Source organism: Rana temporaria, chromosome 13 (genome assembly GCF_905171775.1).
Source record: "Rana temporaria chromosome 13, aRanTem1.1, whole genome shotgun sequence".
Taxonomy (NCBI): Eukaryota; Metazoa; Chordata; class Amphibia; order Anura; family Ranidae; genus Rana; species Rana temporaria.
Window position 1 is genome coordinate 24,120,995 of NC_053501.1, and position 20,941 is coordinate 24,141,935.

Below are 20,941 nucleotides of genomic sequence, written 5' to 3' on the forward strand. Positions count from 1 at the left end.
TTTATAGCACTAATAAAGTTGTTTAAAAAAAAAAAAAGAGTTCCAAGCGTAGCGTGTGCTGCCAATTGATTCCTGTAGTGCTGGCCAATAGAGGGCGCTGTACACACGTGTGATTGGCTTCTATAGCCTGCTGATGTGATCTTGTCTGGTTTCTCCGAAGATAAAAATTACTGTGAATGACCATGGCTTCTCCCCCTATATGTAGTCTGAAATAGACCCGTCCGCTGATTAGAGAGCAAACCACTTGTGCATTTCAGGGGGATACGCTTCTATGGTGTCTGTCGCCATCTGGTGGCCAATGACTGCATTTGACACACAGGTCTTTTCTCTGCTTCTCATAAAACTTTTTTTTATTTTATTTTTTAATAAAGTGTATGTATACCCAACCCCATTATTTATTTTGTTGATAGAAGGGTTAAAAAATAGATCTCCTGACAAGTTTTTCTGCCATCAGAGGCTTCCTTGGAGAGATTCCTTCACTTCCTGTCGGGTAAAAAGTTTGTTCCTAGGGCAGGAAGTGAGAGGAGATTTCTCACCGCAAAAAAAGGCCAAAGTATTTTTTTTAAATTAAAGGATAGGTTCGTCTTTATGGAAAAACAATAATAAATGCACATATTTTTTTTGCACTTGCGATCATCATTAGTAGATGAAGTGTGCAATGTGGGCTCCTGCACACATGTCCTCAGGTGTTCAGACTGTATATCTGTATGGGCTGTCTGCAGGGCTGGTGCTAATGCAAGGCAACATGGGCACTTGCCTTACGGCACCAGCGCCGCCAAGGGAGGAAAATTGACCGGGACAGTCGCCCGCCCGACACACGCATTGCTAGGTGGGTGCGGACCGCACCCGGGTGACACCCGCCAGAGGGGTGACACCCTTGGATAGCGGCACCGCTATCACCGCCCACTGCCCTGTGGATATGACCTCGCTCTGTTTCGGTGGAGCGGACTGAAGCCGACGGCGCCTCCTCCTCGCTCTACATACAATGAGGAGGAGGAGCCGAGGGACACACACCGCTGTGTGTATACGTCTGCTGCCGCGCTGTTCTGAGGTCTGTACTGTACACTTTATTACTCTATTATAAGTAGATGGACATGTGGGGGGGGGGGGAGGCGCTATGGGAGGGGAGAGGGGTAGCCTATGCTGATGGTGGGTCTGAACTAAGGGGGGTGTCTATACTGATGGGGGTGTCTATATTGATGGGGGAGTCTGCACTATGGGGGGGTGTCTATACTGTGGGGGTCTGCACTAAGGGGGATTCTATACTAGTGGGGGGTCTGCACTAAAGGGGGGAAATCTATACTGATGGGGGGTCTGCACTAAAGTTGGGGTGTCTGCACTAAGAGGGGGATTCTACACTGATGGGGTGTCTGTACTGAGGCAGGGGGTCTATACTAACGGAGGGTGGTCTGTACTTAGTGTGGGGTCTATACTGACAGAGGGTGGTCTGTACTGAGGAAGGGGGGTCTGTTCTTAGTGAGGGGGATCCATACTGCGGGAGGGGGGTCTGATATATATAATGTATGGTGTGTGTGTGTGCGCGTGTACGTGCCGGGGGGGGGGGGGAATGCACCTTTGCCTGAGTTGGCAAAAATCCTTTCACCGGCCCTGGCTGTCTGTTTGAAAGCCGAAGGATATGTCAATGGACTACGAGATGGCTCATCAGTGCCATCCGCAGCCCACTGAAACAACAAGTCTCTCTGACGCTGTGGCAGATGTTGTTTATTGTACTTGTAGTTTATTCATTCACAGGAAATTGTGTGGGCGGAGCACCCCCGAGAAGCACCCCCGTCTACAATCACAGGGGAAGGAGGAACAGGGGGGGGGGGGCAGGAGCTGGAACATGTTCCACCCTAAATACAGGTTGAATATGCAACATGCTCCGAAGGTGAACTAATCCTTTAAGTAGGTGAGTGCTAGAACACTTGTCAGCATTTTATTGTCTGTCTTCAGAAGAGGAAGGGAAGAAAAATCGAGCCTTGGGTAACAGTAGAACCAGTAAGAGTAAAAAAACAAAAACAAATTTACTTAATTTGTTCCAAAGCTAAGATAAACAGTTTTGGGTGTAGCTAAAGCAAACACTCTACCCATATGGGACACCACAGTGTGCTTTCTTGTAAAGATGAACATGTCAGTCACCGGCTCTCTGCTCTGCCCCCTCCAGCACTCACTGGAGCTCCAGGCAGGATAGGGGCGGGAGCAGCTAGCTCAGGTAGGATAGGGGCGGGAGCAGCTAGCTCAGGCAGGTTAGGGGCGGGAGCAGCTAGCTTAGGCAGGTTAGGGGCGGGAGCAGCTAGCTCAGGCAGGTTAGGGCCAGGACCAGCTAGCTCAAGCAGGATAGGGGCGGGAGCAGCTAGCTCAGGCAGGATAGGGGCGGGAGCAGCTAGCTCAGGCAGGATAGGGGCGGGAGCAGCTAGCTCAGGCAGGTTAGGGGCGGGAGCAGCTAGCTCAGGCAGGTTAGGGGCAGGACCAGCTACCTCAGGCAGGATAGGGGCGGGAGCAGCTAGCTCAGGCAGGATAGGGGCGGGAGCAGCTAGCTCAGGTAGGTTAGGGGCAGGACCAGCTACCTCAGGCAGGATAGGGGCGGGAGCAGCTAGCTCAGGCAGGTTAGGGGCCTGACCAGCTAGCTCAGGCAGGATAGGGGCGGGATCAGCTAGCTCAGTCTCTATGTGGCCTACTTAGAAGCTGAACCAGCTGCTGATTAGGCCTCAGGGATGATCCTGACATTATTGTCAGGATACATCCAGAGACTGAATCGGTTCAGTGATGACTCCGTGACTTTAGCCCACTGAAGGGCTGATTTTGGATCACAGGGGAGCAAAACTAAGTGCTGTTCTGTGACTCACAAGAGAAGTATTGCCAAAAGAGCTTTGGACCTGGTGCGAGGGCTGTAGTGCACGCATTGGGGTTGAGCATGTTTTGTGTTTGCACTAGTTATTCCATTTTTGCACTCATAGTAAGACTGCTTATGACAAGTTAAACTCAATAATTATATAATAATGTGTCTAATATATCTGTTTCCTATGATCATCGGCTCCATCTAGTGGCCATAATGCAATATTCTCCTGAAATCATGAAAATAGCGCATTATGGATACTATGGCGACTTGATTACTACCGTGATGTGACTTGATGCAACTTTGAAGCAAGTTTGTCTTGTGCAGGTATGCAGAGATAACAGCATACAAGAAGATGCCATGCACTGCCTGGGTAATCGTCTTGTAATGTTGGATCCAAATCACATCAATATAGATGAGGATTCAACCTGGAGGCAACTTCCTTTAAAGTCTATGGGCGCAAATCAGATAGAAGTCACCTTGAAGTAGTACAGGAATCTTTTCTAAAGTCAGAGAGACTGCAGTAGTGCTAATTAAGACTGCTGTCATTGACTAACATGGAATTTCACATGTCATGCGGCTTGGGGTCTCACAAGTCAGATCCCAAGTCGCAGCAGGGGTGGCTGGTCTGAGGCCTCACATACATACTTTCCCCCTTTCAGCTGTAGCACCAAAAGCAGCCACTTCTTCCTGTGTATTGGTCCTGCTTGCACTATACAGTGAACCTTGGAATACAAGCATAATATGTTCCAGGAGAATTCTTGGGATCCAAAGCACTCGCATATCAAAGCGAATTTCCCCATGGAAGTCAATGGAAACTAAGGTAATTTGTTCTGCATTGACTTCTATGGCACTTCGTCCAACTGCCCGCTTCCTTTCTGTTTCGGAGCTTTGATCTGGGGACAAATCTTCTGATTCCTTTATACTAATACTCTCTGGATGATGGTACGACCAATTGTATTATAGATTATCTATTTACGTTTGAAGAGGCTATTTTCTCACATTTGTAAAAGTGTTGGAACGCATATGGCGGTGTCTTGCATGCGTACTCCAGCGGGTAGCCAAATGTGATGGGTAGCCATATGTGATGAAGCATGGGCAGGTTCTTGAGAGACAAGGCAGCATCATTGTTTTGTTGGGAAATAACTCAATGGAGTCTATTTATAAAACATTAGTTGGAGAAATGTCAAAAGCATTTGTTCAAAATGATCAAAATGTACCCATATTTTTTCTAATAGGTTAATTCCTATAGCGTTAGCTCCATCTAGTGGTCAAAATGTAGTATATTTTCTTATTGAGGTATTTCAAAAAGCTATATGCCGCGTACACACGACCGTTTTTCGGGTTGTAAAAAAATAATTTTTTTTTATGTCATTAAAAATGATTGTGTAAAGGCTCCAGATCATTTTTCACGATGTAAAAAATGGCCATTAAAAATTTAGAACATGCTCAAATTTTTCACGACGTTTTTAACGTTGTAAAAAATGGTCGTGTGTGGGCTTTAACGACGTGAAAAAAACGTGCATGCTCAGAAGCAAGTTATGAGACGGGAGCGCTAGTTCTGGTAAATCTAGCGTTCATAATGGAGTAAGCACATTCATCACGCTGTAACAGACTGAAAAGCGCGAATCGTCTTTTACTAACAGTAAATCAGCAAAAGCAGCCCCCAAGGGTGGCGCCATCCGAATGGAACTTTCCCTTTATAGTGCCGTCGTACGTGTTGTTTGTCACCGCGCTTTGCTAGAGCATTTTTTTCCCACGATCGTGTGTAGGCAAGGCCGTTTTAACAACCACGTTGAAAAAAACGTCGTTTTTTTCTAGACCATTAAAAATTTCATTTTTTAACACGAAAAACGGTCGTGTGTACGCGGCATGAGACTTTGCTTCTGTGCAGAAACTTCCTGTAATAAAGACCGGTCACTGCTGATCACTCTCCTTGTGTAGGGGGACTGGTCTTGTCTCCACCCCCTCCTGTAGTTTTTTGCAGGCAGCCTGTAGTGTGTGGAGACTACTGGGGAAAGGGGCATCAGACCACACCGATCTTGATGTTATCTGATGCTTTGGAGGCCAAAGAAGACACCTGGGGCCAGATCCACATAGATCTGCACCGGCGCAGCGTATCTAAGATACGATACGCCGCCGTAACTTACTTGGCTTTGTTTCAAATCCACAACGAATTTGCGCCGTAACTTACAGCGGCGTAGTGTATCTCTGGCGGCGGAATTCAAATCGGCGATTAGGGGGCGTGATTCATTTAAATGAAGCGCGTCTCCGCACCAAATGAACTGCGCATGCTTAGTTTCTAAATTTCCCGCCGTGCATTGCGCGAAATGACGTCGCAAGGATGTCATTTTTTAAACTTAGACGTGACTTACGTCCATCCCGATTCACGGACGACTTACACAAAAAAAAAAAAAAATTCTAGTTTCGACGCGGGAACGACGGCCATACTTAACATGGCAAATCTAACTATACGCCGCAAAAAAGCAGCTTTAACTATACGCCGGAAAAAGCCAACTAGAGACGACGTAAGAGAATACCTGACGCGCAAAATGACGTGAACGCCACCCAGCGGACGCCGAAGTATTGCATCTTAGATCCGAAAGGCGTACGAGGACGTACACCTGTCGGATCTAACCCAGATGCCGTCGTATCTTGGTTTGAGGATTCAAACCAAAGATACGACGCGGGTAATTTATAAGTACGCCGGCGTATCAGTGCGGATCTGGCCCCTGGAGTCTAATAAACCCCAGGTGTCTCAGTAAAGAAGACCTGTCACTGCTTATTGTTGTCACAAGGGATGTGATTAGAAAAAAAAAAACACTAAAAGGGACAGATTAAAAAAAATATTTAATAAGAAATATATATATTTTTTTAAAGTGACCACATTCCGCTATGCTCGTGCGCGTAGGCAAGTGCATGCATCAGTCACGTACACATATGTACGGTATCGCCGTGAGCAATATTTCTAGGACCAAACCTCCTGTTTAACTCTAAACTGGCAACCTGTAAAGGCTTTTAAAGCGTTGCCTCTGGAGATTTTTAGGTACTATAGTTCCAGGGTTGTACGCAGTTTTAAAGCGTGACATGTTTGGTATCTATTAACTCGGCGTAACATCATCTTTTATCGTTTTCTATATTTTGTTTTTGTGCATTAAAATAAAATAAATAAATTTGTGTATTTTTTCCCTAAAATTTGTGTTTGGGAAAAACTGCTGCGCATATACGATAGAAACACAGAAAAGCGATGTCAGAAATGGAGTAGTCCACCTAGTCTGCCCATTTTTTATTAGTTTTTTTCTTGTCTTTTTTTTCTTTTTGTTTTTTTGTTTTGTTAAAACGGCGTTCCACCCATATTGCTGCAAGTCTAACAACATTTGGTATGTTTTTTTCTTTTTTTACTTACTGTGTGTGCCTTGTTTCTACGCTGTTCTGTGTGATCTGCCTCCTCTCGGCCACGGCGCCGTACATCATATCCTGCCGCTCCTTGGATCCTGGGAGATGTTTGTCGGTGTTCCCAGGAGTCAGTGGGCATCGCCACAGGATTGCATTGCCCTGTGTATACAGCGCCTGCGCGAGATCGAGAGGTGCATGCTGGGTAGCCAGCAGCACCTTATCAGCACCTTAACAGACTCCTAGTGGGCTTCACGTGCCCACAGTGAAGATGGAGGTGCTTTGAAATGCAGAAAACAAACTGTTGACTGTCTTACTACCTTACTACTATTCCAAGCATCAACTATCCTTTCAGTAAAATAATACTTTCTAAGGTTTGAACTTTCCCTGTGTTCTGGATCTTGGTTTCATATTGAAAAGACTGCCCTCCTGAACCTTATTCACCCCATTTATGTATTTAAAGGTCTCCCCTTTCCCTTCTTTGATCTAGACTGTACATATTAATTTCCTGAAGTCGCTTGTGATATGTTTTATTTACCAAACCTTTCACCATTTTTGTTACTGTGTGATATAAAAATATGCAACACCCACCATTTTATTAGGGGTTCTAGATATTTTTCTAGCAAAAAATTATGGGCCAGATTCACAGTCCGGCGGCGCAGCGTAACGTAACCGATTTACGTTACACCGCCGCAAATTTTCTGTCTAAGTGCCCGATCCACAAAGCACTTACCTGGAAATTTGCGGCGGTGTATCGTAAATCCGTCCGGCGCAAGGCGGGCCAATTCAAATGGGGCGGGTACCATTTAAATTAGGCGCGCTCCCGCGCCGGACGTACTGCGCATGCTCCCGACGCAAATTTCCCGACGTGCTTTGCGCGAAATTACGACGCGATGACGTTTTGTGAATCGCGACGTGAAAAAAAGACTTGCGCCGGAAAAAATTTTTTTTTTAAAAAAATTCAAAAGCGACGTGGGAAAGACGGGTATACTTTTACATGGTGGAGTAATTTTCCACTTTGTAAAAGGTGCCCTATCTTTGCGACAGCAAACTAACACTTGCGGCGACGTAACGACGGGAAAAAGTTTCGTGGATCGCCCGTAACTGCTAATTTGCATACCCGACGCTGGTTTACGACGCAAACTCCCCCCAGCGGCAGCCGCGGCACTGCATCCTAAGATCCGACAGTGTAAAACGATTACACCTGTCAGATCTTAGGGATATCTATGCGTAACTGATTCTATGAATCAGTCGCATAGATAGAAACAGAGATACGACGGCGTATCAGCAGATACGCCGTCGTATCCCTTTTGTGAATCTGGCCCTATGTTTTAATCTCTTATGTTAAAAATATATATACATATATATACTGTGGACCAGATTCACAAAGACTTACGACGGCGTATCTCCAGATACGCCGTCGTAAGTCCGAATGGCCGCCGTCGTATCTATGCGCCTGATTCATAGAATCAGTTACGCATAGATTTGGTCAAGATACGAGCGGCGTAAGTCTCCTACGCCGTCGTATCTTGGGTTGCAATAATTACGCTGGCCGCTAGGTGGCGCTTCCTTGATTTCCGCGTTGAATATGTAAATGAGCAAGATACGCCGATTCACGAACGTACGTACGCCCGTCGCAATTAGTTACGCCGTTTACGTAAGACATACGCCGGCGTAAAGATAAAGCTGGTCTCTAGGTGGCGCAGCCCATGCAAAGTATGGACGTCAGAACAAGCGTATCTTTTTACGTCGTTCGTGTAAGTCGTACGCGAATAGGGCTATGTGTAAGTTACGTTCACGTAACAGGCATTGAGCCGACGTATCTTTGGGCGTAAATACGACGTGATACTGCGCATGCGCCGTTCGTTCGGCCATGCATCTACATGGGGTCAAGCCTCATTTAAATACAACACGCCCCCTACCAGCCTACTTTGAATTACGCGTGCTTACGCCGGCCCATTTACGCTACGCCGCCGTAACTTAGGACGCAAGTGCTTTGTGAATACAGCACTTGCCTCTCTAAGGCCCCGTACACACGACCGGATCTGTCCGCTGATACTTGTCCGCGGACCAGTTTCAGCAGACAAGTTCGGTCGTGTGTACGGCCTATCGTACCGTTTTCCGGCGGACATTTGTCCAGCCGACCGTTTTCCAGCGGACAAAAATTTCTTAGCATGCTAAGAAACCTGTCCGCTGGAAACCTGTCCGTCGGACATGTTCGGTCGTCTGTACAGACTCACCGGACATGTCCGATCGACCGCCATCCCTCGCATGCGTCGAAGTGATTCGATGCATGCGTGGAAGTATTTACCTTCCAGGGCCGCGCACGTCGCGGCGACGGCGCGGCCACGTCACCGCGTATTCTGTACGTGCGGATTTCTGTTTGATGGTGAGTACACACATCAAACAGAAATCGGCCAGACGACTGTCCGCTGAAAACGGTCCGGCAGACCTTTTTCATCGGACAGTCCGTCCGTGTGTACAAGGCCTAAGTTGCGGAGGCATAGCGTAAATACGGCACGCTACGCCCACGCAACGTAGAGCGGCCGTACGTGAATCCGGGCCACTGTGTGTATGTATGTGTATGTGTAGGAATGGGAGAACTTGACCAGACTGGAAGTGGTTAAAGGGCAAATACACGATCAGACGAGGAGGGAGCATCCACAGAAAACAGTAATGATCCGAGATAAATGTTAAAGGCCGTTTACAGTAGGGATCATTTGCAAGGACAAATCTCTTGGGACAGATGACAACAGATTGGCCAAATAGATATTCCTGGATTATTTTTGCCATCAATTAAAACCCCTCCCCCAAAAAACAGACTTATAAAGATCTGTTGCACCTGATATTTCCCCTGTATGTATTTACACAATACTAATTCTAACCCTTTGCAGTTCATTCCAATGTGTATTACGGTGTGTGATGCTCTATCTCTGTGTATATGTATAGCATCATTGCACTGAGCCGTCCTGATCATGTGACTGGTCCTCCTCCTCCTCCTCCTTCTCCGAGCATCTCTCATCCTGCAGAATCAGCCCAGGCTCCATCACCAAAGCTCCAAACTGCCTACAGCCGCCCACAGCCTCACCCCTGCCATGGCCAGGAACCGAAAAGAGAGAAACAGCTGGGGTGAGTGTGACATCACAATCCATGGGGGTCTCCTGGGATTAAAGGGGGGCACAGGTAGTCTGCAGCTCCTGGCCAGGGTGTGTTCCAGACTCAATCCATTGTATCTGCATGGTTTCTTGTTGTGTGTATGAGCGGCATGCAGCCTACAGCTTGTTCAGAAACAAGAGCAATACCAAAATTAAAAGAGAAGCTAGATTTGCATTTCGTAGATGTTGTGTATATGCAATAAAACGGATGGAGCCACCAGGGAAATTCCAGGACCTCAGCTGCTGCAGAACTCTTTACCAGCTAGGTGGCACTCGGCGTCTTGTTTAAAGATGCAGTGTCACCGATAGGGATCTGCCTTTCAGGATGCTGCTGCGATAGGCAAGATTTTTCTATGAAATAATGTCATCCATGTACCCAGCCGGTGTTCATCTCTTATTTATGACGGCCTTTGTGTTCATTACTGCCTCAGTGCTGCCAGTCCCAGGACACCCCCCACTGGTCCTATTCCACAGATTCCAATTTTAGTCCATTATTGCTACTTAGGTCTTATGCTCATAATACTTTATACCAGGGGTAATGAATTCAAATTCTAAGGAGGACTGGTCAGTAAAATATTCTTCCAGCAGAGGTCTGAATCTCATGATTGTGCTAAGACTCGGATTCTAGCATGTATGCATATCTATTAATAAACAATGTACAATCTCCATATCATTTCAATAATAATTAGTGTCTTTTTCCAGTGTGCTTCCATTGCATCTATTGTCCCTTTACATTAGGTGTCCCCATCAGAGTGCCCCCTTACACCAGATGTCCCCATCAGAGTGCCTCCTTACATTAGGTGTCCCCATCAGAGAGTGTCCTTATATCTGGTGTCCCCAACACAGTGCCTCCTTACATTAGGTGTCCCCATCAGAGTGTGTTCTTATATCTGGTGTCCCCAACACAGTGCCTCCTTACAATGGGTGTGCCCATCAGAGTGTGTCTTTATATCTGGTGTCCCCAACACAGTGCCTCCTTACAATGGGTGTGCCCATCAGAGTGTGTCCTTAAATCTGGTGTCCCCAACACAGTGCCTCCTTACATTAGGTGTCCCCATCAGAGTGTGTTCTTATATCTAGTGTCCCCAACACAGTGCCTCCTTACAATGGGTGTGCCCATCAGAGTGTGTCCTTATATCTAGTGTCCCCAACACAGTGCCTCCTTACATTGGGTGTGCCCATCAGAATGCCCCGTTACATCATGTGTGCACCTTATATCAGGTATCCCCATCAGGTGCCCCCTTACATCAGGTATCCCCATAAGAGTGCCCCCTTACAATAGGTGTGACCATCAAAATGCCCTCTTACATAATGTGTCCCCATCAGAGTGTGTCCTTATATCTGGTGTCCCCAACACAGTGCCCCCTTACATAAGGTATGTCCATCAGAATGCCCCCTTACATAAAGTGTGTCCTGTACATCAGGTGTCCCCATCAGAGTGGCCCCGTACATCAGGTGTCTCCATCAGAATGCCCCTGTACATCAGGTGTCCCCATCAGAGTGCTGCCTTAAATCAGGTGTGGTCCACAAGAGTGCCCCTTTACATCAGGTGTCCTCATCAGAGTGTGCAGTTATATCCAGTGTCCGTATTACTGTGCCCTCTTAGATCAGGTGTCCCCATCAGGGTGCCCCCTTACATCGGGTATGACCATCAGAGTGTACCCTTACAACAGGAGTCCCCATCAGAGCGCCCCTTTACATCAGGTGTCCCCATCAGAGTGTGTCCTTATATCTGGTGTCCCCAACACAGTGCCTCCTTCAAATCGGGTGTGCCCATCAGAATGCCCCCTTACATCATTTGTGCCCCTTATATCAGGTGTCCCCATCAGGTGCCCCCCTCACGTCACGTGTCCCCATCAGAGTGCCCCCTTACATTGGGTGTGATCATAAGAGTGCCCTCTTACATAAGGTATTCCCATCAGAGCGTTCCCTTATATCGAATGTCCCCAATACAGTGCCTCCTGACATCGGGTGTGTCCATGAGAATGCCCCCCTACATCATGTGTGCCCAGTACATCAGGTGTCCCCATCAGGTGCCTACTTACATCAGGTGTCCCCATCAGAGTGCGCCCTTACATCAGGTGTCTCCAACACAGTGCCCCCTTACATAAGGTGTGTCAATCAGAATACCCCCTACATAAAGTGTGCCCTGTACATTGGGTTTCCCCATCAGAGTGGCCCGTACATCAGGTGTCCCCATCAGAGTGGCACCTTACATCAGGTGTGGTCCACAGGAGTGCCCCTTTACATCGGGTGTCCTCATCAGGTTGTCCCGTTATATCCAGTGTCCCTATTACTGTGTCCCCTTAGATCAGGTGTCCCCATCAGGGTACCCCCTTACATCAGGTATGACCATCAGAGTGTTCCCTTACAACAGGTGTCCCCATCAGGGTGCCCCCTTACATCAGGTATGACCATCAGAGTGTTCCCTATCAACAGGTGTCCCCATCAGGGTGCCCCCTTAAACCAGGTGTCCCCAACATAGTGCACCCTTACATAGGATGTGCCCATCAGAATGCCCCCTTACATCATGTGTGCCCCTACATCAGGTGTCCTCATCAGGTGTCTCTATCACCACGCCCCCTTAAATTGGGTGTCCCTATCAGAGTGTCCCTTTACATTATGTGTCCTCCATGAGTGTGCCCCCTTACATCGGGTGTGTCCACCAGAGTGCCCCCTTTCATCAGGTGTCCCCCTTCACAGTGCTCCCTTACATCAGGTATAACCATTAGGGGCCTCTTAAATCAGTGTGCCCCCTAGCTTTCTTTTACTTGAATTTTATTGAAAAGAATAAAGGAAAATGGGTACTTACACAGTTGGTTTCTATCCTCCAGTCGCTCTGGGGGCAGGGCACATGTCACATTATTGGTTGTAAGGGTGCCGCCAGCACTAACAACATTTATAACTAAAAGCTCATCTTGCCACCAGTGTTGCCCCCAATACCTGTTCTAGCTTGCTCATCCTTTTACAAATCTATTACCCACTCATACCCACAGCATCCTGCTTCAGTGCATCTCTAAACCAGCAATACTTGTGCAGCCAATTTATACACCATCCTATATTGTAAATATCATTGTGTTTTATAGAATATGCCTTCTAGATTGTACACTGCTATCCCTGCCAATAATGCCAGCCTGTCCCTGCCAATAATGCCAGCCTGACCACAAAAACTAGTGCAATATTTATGCCACCCTGATATCTCTCCCTCCCCTCCGTGACCAATGCTGCGTCCTCAGGCCTGCCTGGCCCATCCCTATGTGATGGCTGCGCCCAGCCTGTTAACCAGTGCAATCCTATATGTATATCATGCCACCTTGGCCTAACTGTGCCAACTTCGTAAATCAAGGAGAATTAGCAGCACATTTTTTTTTTTGTCCACCAATCAGATTTAGAGCGATGTTGTCAATGAAAAACGGTTACAAATTGTCAAGATTACAGCATAATAATATCATAATATCTAAGCGAGCTAATCCGAAAAAAGGCGTGTGCAACATTTATTTCTATATGGCGTGTAGTGATGTCATCACCTAAATAGAGAACTAATGTTACAGCAGTAAAAATTAGTCTTTTCTGGAGAACAATGATGTCATTCTGTGATGTCATTACGCTAAGAGATAACATATAGGAAGTACGGCTGTGTCCTATGAATGAATGGATGGAGATATTACCTCTCCCCTCTATGCCTCTGCAGCCAGTACATTATGCAGATGTAAATACTGGGCTAGATTCAGATAGGTTACGCGGATCTTTAGATCCGCGTAACCTATCTGATTTACGTTACGCCGCCGCTATTTTTTGAAGCAAGTGCTTTATTCAGAAAGCACTTGCCTCTAAAGTTGCGGCGGCGTATCGTAAATCCCCAGGCGGAATTCAAATTCCGCGGCTAGGGGGCGTGTACTATTTAAATCAGGCGCGTCCCCGCGCCGATCGAACAGTGCATGCGCCGTCCGCAAATTTTCCCAGTGTGCATTGCTCCAAATGACGTCGCAAGGACGTCATTGGTTCCGACGTTAACGTAAATTACGTCCGGCCGTATTTGCCTTAGACTTACGCAAACGACGTAAAAAATTCAAAACTCGGCATGGGAACGACGGCCATACTTAACATAGGATACGCCACACTTACCCCTGCTATAGCAGGGGTAACTTTCCGCAGGAAAAAGCCGAACACAAACGACATAAAAAAAAGCGCCGGGCGGGCGTTCGTTTCTGAATCGGCGTAAATGCTCATTAGCATATTCAACGCGTAAAAGATATGGAAGCGCCACCTAGCGGCCGGCCTGGAATTGCAGCCTAAGATTACTTACACCTGTCGGATCATAGGCATATCAATGCGTAACCTGATTCTATGAATCGGGCGCATAGATACGACAGCCGGACTCAGAGATACGACGGCGTATCAGGAGATACGCTGTAGTATCTTCTTTCTGAATCCGGCCCACTAAGTCCATTTTGTTTGCTAAATCGCTGTGTACCAAATATATATATATATATATATTTTAAAATAACTTTTTAAAATTTTGACGCAGGAACGACGGCCATACTTAACATTGGCTGCGCCTCATATAGCAGGGGCAACTTTACGCTGGGAAAAGCCTAACATAAACGTGAGAGAGAGACTAGGCAACCCTTTACAGGAGGCCTATTTTGAAGTTTTCTTTTCACATATACTTTCACTTATTTATTTATTAAGTCTCACTCATTTCATCTAAGTGTGGCTAGACGGACACCAAGGGGTCACTCACTTGGAGAGTTTCCCCCCTGGGAGGGCGTCTAAGCTTTAATTATTTGATTAACTTTTTTGCACAGCACTGTTTTGCACAGCACTTATTCACTTTATTACAGGAACTATAAGATAATAACAGTGGTCGTTACGACAAATTAATTGAATTTTGACACATTGTACGACACAGCACACTTTCTTTTTTCATTGGCATACCCCACAATTGGCAGCGCCACTCACCCCATTTAAACAGCTACTCATATGGCCTCGTACACACGACCGGATCTGTCCGTTGGGATTTATCCGCGGATCAGTTCCAGCAGAAAAATCCGGTCGTGTGTACGGCTTAGCGGACATTTTTCGGCGGACATTTCTCCAGCCGACGGTTTTCAAGCGGATAAAAATTTCTTAGCATGCTAAGAAATCTATCCGCTGGAAACCTGTCCGTCTTACTGATCCGGTCGTCTGTACAGACTCACCGGATAAGTCCAAGTGATCCCCATCCCTCGCATGCGTCGAAGTGATTCGACGCATGCGTGGAAGTATTTACCTTCCAGGGTCGCGCACGTCGCGGCGACGGCGCGGCCACGTCACCGCGTATGTTTTCCGCGGGGATTTTGATCTGATGGTGTGTACAGCCCATCAGATCAAAATCGGGAGCAGAAATGTCCGCTGTTTCCAACGGATATCCTCTCGTGTGTACAGGGCCTATCAGTGTTGCCTATCATTACTGAATATTAGTGATTCATCATCAGTGCCCATCAGTGCCACCTCATCAGTTCCCATCAGTGCCGCCTCATCAGTGCCCGTCAGTGAAGGAGAAGACTTGCTTATTTGCAAAATTGTATAACAGAAAATAAGAAACCCTTTTTTTTGCAAAAAATTCAAAACCGAGCGGCGATTAAATACCACCAGAAGAAAGCTCCATTTGTGGCGAAAAAAAATTATAAAAGTTTCATATGGGTACAGTGTTGCATGACCGCGCAATTGGAAGCTGAAAATTGGCCTGGGCAGGAAGGGGGTGAAAGTGCCCGGTATTATAGTAGTTAAAGAGTCCCTGTAATGCTGGCCCCATCCCCCCTCATCAGTGCCACCTTCTGTGAAAATCCAGCACATGAGCCTGAACTTTAATGGCATCCCAGTCTTGGTCCGTAGGGTTCACTGTTAATGCCACCTATATTATTTGCACACACCTACTAGCAGCATCTTGGAAATATTAGATCCGTAGCGCTGGTTCTACCATCCCTCTTTCACTGTTAAGTGGGTCCACCCTTTGCAGCTATAACAGCTTCAACTCTTCAACAAAGTTCATAAAGACATGGATGACCTCAACGTGATAGAACACCTTTGGCATGAATTAGAGCAGAGACTGTGAGCCAGGCCTTCCCATCCACATCAGTGCCTGACCTCACAAATGTGCTTCTGGAAGAATGGTCAAACATTCCCATAGACACACTCCTAAACCTTGTGGACAGCCTTCCCAGAAGAGTTGAAGCTGTTATAGCTGCAAAGGGTGGGCCAACTCAATATTGAACCCTACGGACTAAGACTGGGATTTCATTAAAGTTCATGTGCGTGTAAAGGCAGATGCCCCAATACTTTTGGTAATAAAATGTATGTGCCGAAGGACTCTGCCCGGCCTTTGGGACCTGGCAAAGACCTGTGGCCAGAGGCGACTCTAGGCTTTGTGAGGACTTAGGCAAAGCTTGACATGGGGCCCCACTCACACCCTTGATGGGAAAAATAATTCAAGGACAAGAGCCTCTTCCCCACAACCCTGGGCAGTGGTTGTGGGGTCTGCGGGCAGGGGGATTTTCGGAATCTGGAAGTGCTTTTTAACAAGGTGGCCCCCAGATCCTGCTTTTTTAATAACCAAGGGGCGGGGCCACCCGTTGATGTCACCTGGTGAACCTGCCCCCTTGTGACGTCATTGACTGAGGGCATGCTGGGTCATTGACATTACAAGGGGTGGTGTCACCGATATTCACTGGTTGTTAGGGACGCTGGCGGCCCTGCTCCTGAGTCAGGGCTTTTAACGCTGCCTGAGCACAGCAGCCTTAAGGTCTCCTGTCCCTCAAAACTGGGGTACTGCATTGGGTAAGTTAGGCGGCCGCAAGGCCCCTGTGAGTGTGAGGCCTTAGGCGACCACCTGATTTGCCTAATTAAAGAGCCGCCTCTGCCAGGTTGTGCAGACAACCTGAAGTCCGAGACTTCCATATCTGTGAGATCTTTGTGAGTCTCCAAAAGCGCACTGCCATTCTCATCTAGACAAGAAAAGAGGAAGTGCTGCAGCACAAAAAAATCTAATTATGGGAGAGGAAGAGGCAAATAAGTTGCTTGTTTTTTTGTTTTGTTTTTGGTTGAAGGTCGCTTTAATGTGTATCTACAGTTAAAACTTTTTTTTCAGTTTTGGATTGAGGGGTCAGGTGCTAGAACCTCTGTCAAGTTTTTATTGCTGTCTATGTCTCCGTTAGAAAGATTCAGTGGGCCAGATTCTCGTAGACTGGCGTAAAACAGCGGCGGCGTAACGTATCTCATTTACGTTACGCGGCCGCAAGTTTTACAGACAAGTGCTTGATTCACAAAGCACTTGCCTGTAAAGTTGCGGCGGCGTAGCGTAAATTTTCCGGCGCAAGCCCGCCTAATTCAAATGATCCAGGTAGGGGGCGTGGATCATTTAAATTGGGCATGTTCTCGCGCCGATCGTACTGCGCATGCGCCGTCCCTAAAATTTCCCGACGTGCATTGCGCTAAATGACGTCGCATGGATGTCATTGGTTTCGACGTTAACGTAAATGGCGTCCAGCGCCATTCACGGACGACTTACGCAAACGACATACTTTTTTAAATTTCGACGCGGGAACGAAGGCCATACTTAACATTAGCTGCGCCTCATAGACCCAGGGGCAACTTTACGCGTCGCAAAGGCTACGGAAACGTCGTAAATTCTCTGCGTCGACCGCGCGTACGTTCGGGAATCTCGCGTAAATAGCTAATTTGCATAGACGACAGGGAAAACGACGAGGCGACACCTAGCGGCGGGAAAAAAAATTGCATTTAAGATCTGACAGCGTAAGAGCCTTACGCCTGTCAGATCTAATGGATATCTATGCGTAACTGATTCTAAGAATCAGTCGCATAGATACGCCGGGCCAGATTAGGACTTACGACGGCGCAAATGGCGTTGCGCCGTCGTAAGCCTTTTAAGAATCTGGCCCATTGTCTTTGTCTGTCACTGTCACAGGAATAATGGATACAAAAATCCCACATTTTGTCACCAGGACAAGAAGTGAAGAGAAATCTTCCAGTGGGGACACCTGGTCCAGTGAGAACTGCACCAGCGCTTTACAACATGAGGGCAGACAGTACAGTTACAATACAATTTAATAAAGGAGGAATCAGAGGGCCCTGCTCCTTAGAGCTTACAATCTACTGTAACTCCCCCAAATTCCTGTTGCATCTCTGGGTCAACAACCAATCAGCATCGGTCATGGAAGTTTGAATCCGATTGGTGATTGTGGGGAAGCAAGTTTAGTTTTTCCTAAGAAAGTGTTACTACATAAAGCACCTAATTCAGAAAATCATTTTGACTTGGACTTATCCTCACAGATCGCCACATATGAGTTCCGTAGAAGTGCAAGGCTATTACACGAAGAAATCTGAAGCAATCAGAAATCAGCTTTCTTTAGGGCTCATGTTGATGAGCGTTGTTTTCTAACGTTAACTTTTGCATTAGAACTCTGCAACTTAAACACTTCTTCCAATTCTTCCAACGTAATACACAGCAAAAGGCTGAAGTCTCTTGCTTTGCATCTTAATAGGATCTGCTATGACCAAACACAAAGTAGCTTAGGAAATGTCATACACAATACACCAGCCTTTATCAACCTTTTTACCTTAAAGGCCTTGTACCAATTCCTAGGTGGTCTGTCAGAAGAATACTCCGTATATTGGTGGTCAGTGGGAGGATTTTCCCTTTACATTGGTGGTCAGTGGGAAGAATACTCCTTACATTGGTGATCAATGGGAAGAATGCTCCTTACATTGGTGATCAGTGGGAAGAATGCTCCTTACATTGGTGATCAGTGGGAAGAATGTTCCTTACATTGGTGGTCAGTGGGAAGAATGCTCCTTACATTGGTGGTCAGTGGGAAGAATAGTCCCTTACATTGGTGATCAGTGGGAAGAATGTCCCTTACATTGGTGATCAGTGGGAAGAATAGTCCCTTACATTGGTGATCAGTGGGAAGAATGTCCCTTACATTGGTGATCAGTGGGAAGAATAGTCCCTTACATTGGTGATCAGTGGGAAGAATGTTCCTTACATTGGTGATCAGTGGGAAGAATAGTCCCTTACATTGGTGATCAGTGGGAAGAATGTCCCTTACATTGGTGATCAGTGGGAAGAATGTTCCTTACATTGGTGATCAGTGGGAAGAATGTTCCTTACATTGGTGATCAGTGGGAAGAATGCTCCTTACATTGGTGATCAGTGGGAAGAATGTTCCTTACAATGGTGATCAGTGGGAAGAATGCTCCTTACATTGGTGATCAGTGGGAAGAATGTTCCTTACATTGGTGATCAGTGGGAAGAATGTTCCTTACATTGGTGATCAGTGGGAAGAATGCTCCTTACATTGGTGATCAGTGGGAAGAATGCCCCTTACATTGGTGATCAGTGGGAAGAATGTCCCTTACATTGGTGATCAGTGGGAAGAATGTCCCTTACATTGGTGATCAGTGGGAAGAATGCTCCTTACATTGGTGATCAGTGGGAAGAATGTTCCTTACATTGGTGATCAGTGGGAAGAATGCTCCTTACATTGGTGATCAGTGAGAAGAATGCTCCTTACATTGGTGGTCAGTGGTAAGAATCCTCTTTATATTAGTGGTCAATGGGAAGAATGCTCCTTACATTGGTGGTCAGTGGGAAGGATGTTCCTTATATTGGTGGTCAGTGGGACGAATGCTCCTTACATTGGTGGTCAGTGGGAAGGATGCTCTTTATATTATTGGTCAGTGGGAAGTCAGCATATCTGTACCTAGAGTGTCAGGAGGGCTGGAAAGTTCATAGGATCAAAGTGGTGCAGATGAACACGCAATTCTAAGCAACCCCCAAGGGAGCAGTGCTACACAATGATAAAATATACAAAGGTTTAGGTTGAGAGTTAAATGTAGGAAACATTTTATTGGCATTAGACCAAACAAAGAGGAAGGAAGGACAGGGGGACCATTGGGAGCCGTGCTTTACCATAACAGGGAACCGATGTATGGCTGAACATCACTGGCCCAGGCTAAATTGGAAAATCTCAATCCATCCATCCTGGCTCATACAATCATGATGCTCCCTCCATTATCTGCTCCACCCCACCTCCATCTCCTTCATTTATTATCCAGTAATTGTAGCCAGTGCCACCTTTGTGTGGAAAATCCATTAGTTTTTACATTCCTGGAATGTGTCATGTTGGGTGGGTCTACAGCATTGCAGAAAATCCTTTTTGCTATGTAGTCTGCAGTTCCTCACATAAACATTTTTGCAATATGCACACAAAGTAGCATGCTGTGCTATAACTATCATTGCCTCCCCCTGTGCCCTATATTACATCAATAATTTATTTTACACTACAGAACCCAGTAGGGGTCCAAAAGAACTTGGGCAGGGCCAGCGTTTTACGTGCATGACGGGCAAAACAGGGTCAGGCAGCTGCTGAAGAACTAGATGTCGCAGCTCGCCCAATAACTGACCATACTGGCTCTTCTGGTTCAATAGGCCCGGGTCTATTCTACTGTACTGGGGACCATGGGCATCCGCTCCATAGGGCAAGGGGGGGCAATTGACCCCCCTTGGAAAATCGAGAAGGTGTTGGAGAGTTTTGTGGCCACAGGCTGTCTGAGCGGTCCCGGGTTGGATGTCACACAGGCACAGTGAGCAGAGTGAAGCTGCCTCCCCTAAAGTGTTTATGTGTACACAGGGGGAGGGAACCTGCACTGCCTGTGCTGCGTTGATGGCTGATCTGAGGTACTGAATGGGATGGGGGAGGGGGTTTGTGCTGAATGGGGGGTCCATCTGTGCTGAAGGGGGTCTGTGCTTAAAAGGGGTCCATCTGTGCTGAAGGGGGGGTCTGTGCTGAATAGAGGGGTCTGTGCAGAATGGGGGGGTCTGTGCTGAAGGGGGGTCCATCTGTGCTGAATGGAGGGGTCTGTGCAGAATGGGGGGGGTCTGTGCTGAAGGGGGGTCCATCTGTGCATAATGGGGGGTCTGTGCTGAAGGGGGGTCCATCTGTGCTGAATGGAGGGGGTCTGTGCTGAAGGGGGGAGTCCATCTGTGCTGAAGGGGGTGTGTTCATTCTCTAGGCTATATGTATATGGGCATGGAGTGAAGCTGAATAATCCCAAGAGCTATTTCACACTGCCAGCTGGCCGCGTTATCGGTAAAGTGGCGCTTTACCATCGTTTTAGCTGCGACTGTGTATCGCCGCTGCCGAAGCGCCCCTCCCTGAAAAAATTTCAGCGGACGCCCATGCTGGGGACAATGGTAAGGTGACCAGATTTTTAAAATGAATCCAGGGATTTATATCTTTTTTTATTTTATTCCATCTATTTTATGGAATGATTGTATGTCATGTACTGTACGTTATTTCTCATATTTCGTCCATGAGATAAAAAAAAAATACTTCTTGGAATTTATTTGGGATAAGAGGGCCAGATTCTCGTACAATTGCGGCCGTGTAACGTAACCCGTTTACGTTACACCGCCGCAAGTTTTCAGTGTAAGTGCCTGATCCACAAAGCACTTACCTGCAAACTTGCGGCGGTGTATCGTAAACACGTCCGG

At 46.9% G+C, this 20,941-nt stretch overlaps 1 protein-coding gene across 4 annotated transcripts in view; it reads left to right on the forward strand.

Annotated features, from left to right (window-relative positions):
* Positions 1-194: 194 nt before the first annotated feature.
* The window catches only part of ATL1 (atlastin GTPase 1), a 67,376-nt gene continuing 46,629 nt past the window's right edge, over positions 195-20,941 (forward strand). The window contains exons 1-2 of one of the 4 annotated variants that reach the window (XM_040333904.1): positions 195-319; positions 9,179-9,358. In XM_040333904.1, the coding sequence (XP_040189838.1) occupies positions 9,325-9,358 (34 nt within the window). In that variant the 5' untranslated portion in view covers positions 195-319; positions 9,179-9,324. Of the gene's footprint in view, positions 320-1,000; positions 1,052-9,178; positions 9,359-20,941 lie in introns of those variants that run through there. The other 3 variants (XM_040333906.1, XM_040333905.1, XM_040333903.1) reach the window with 3 other exon arrangements.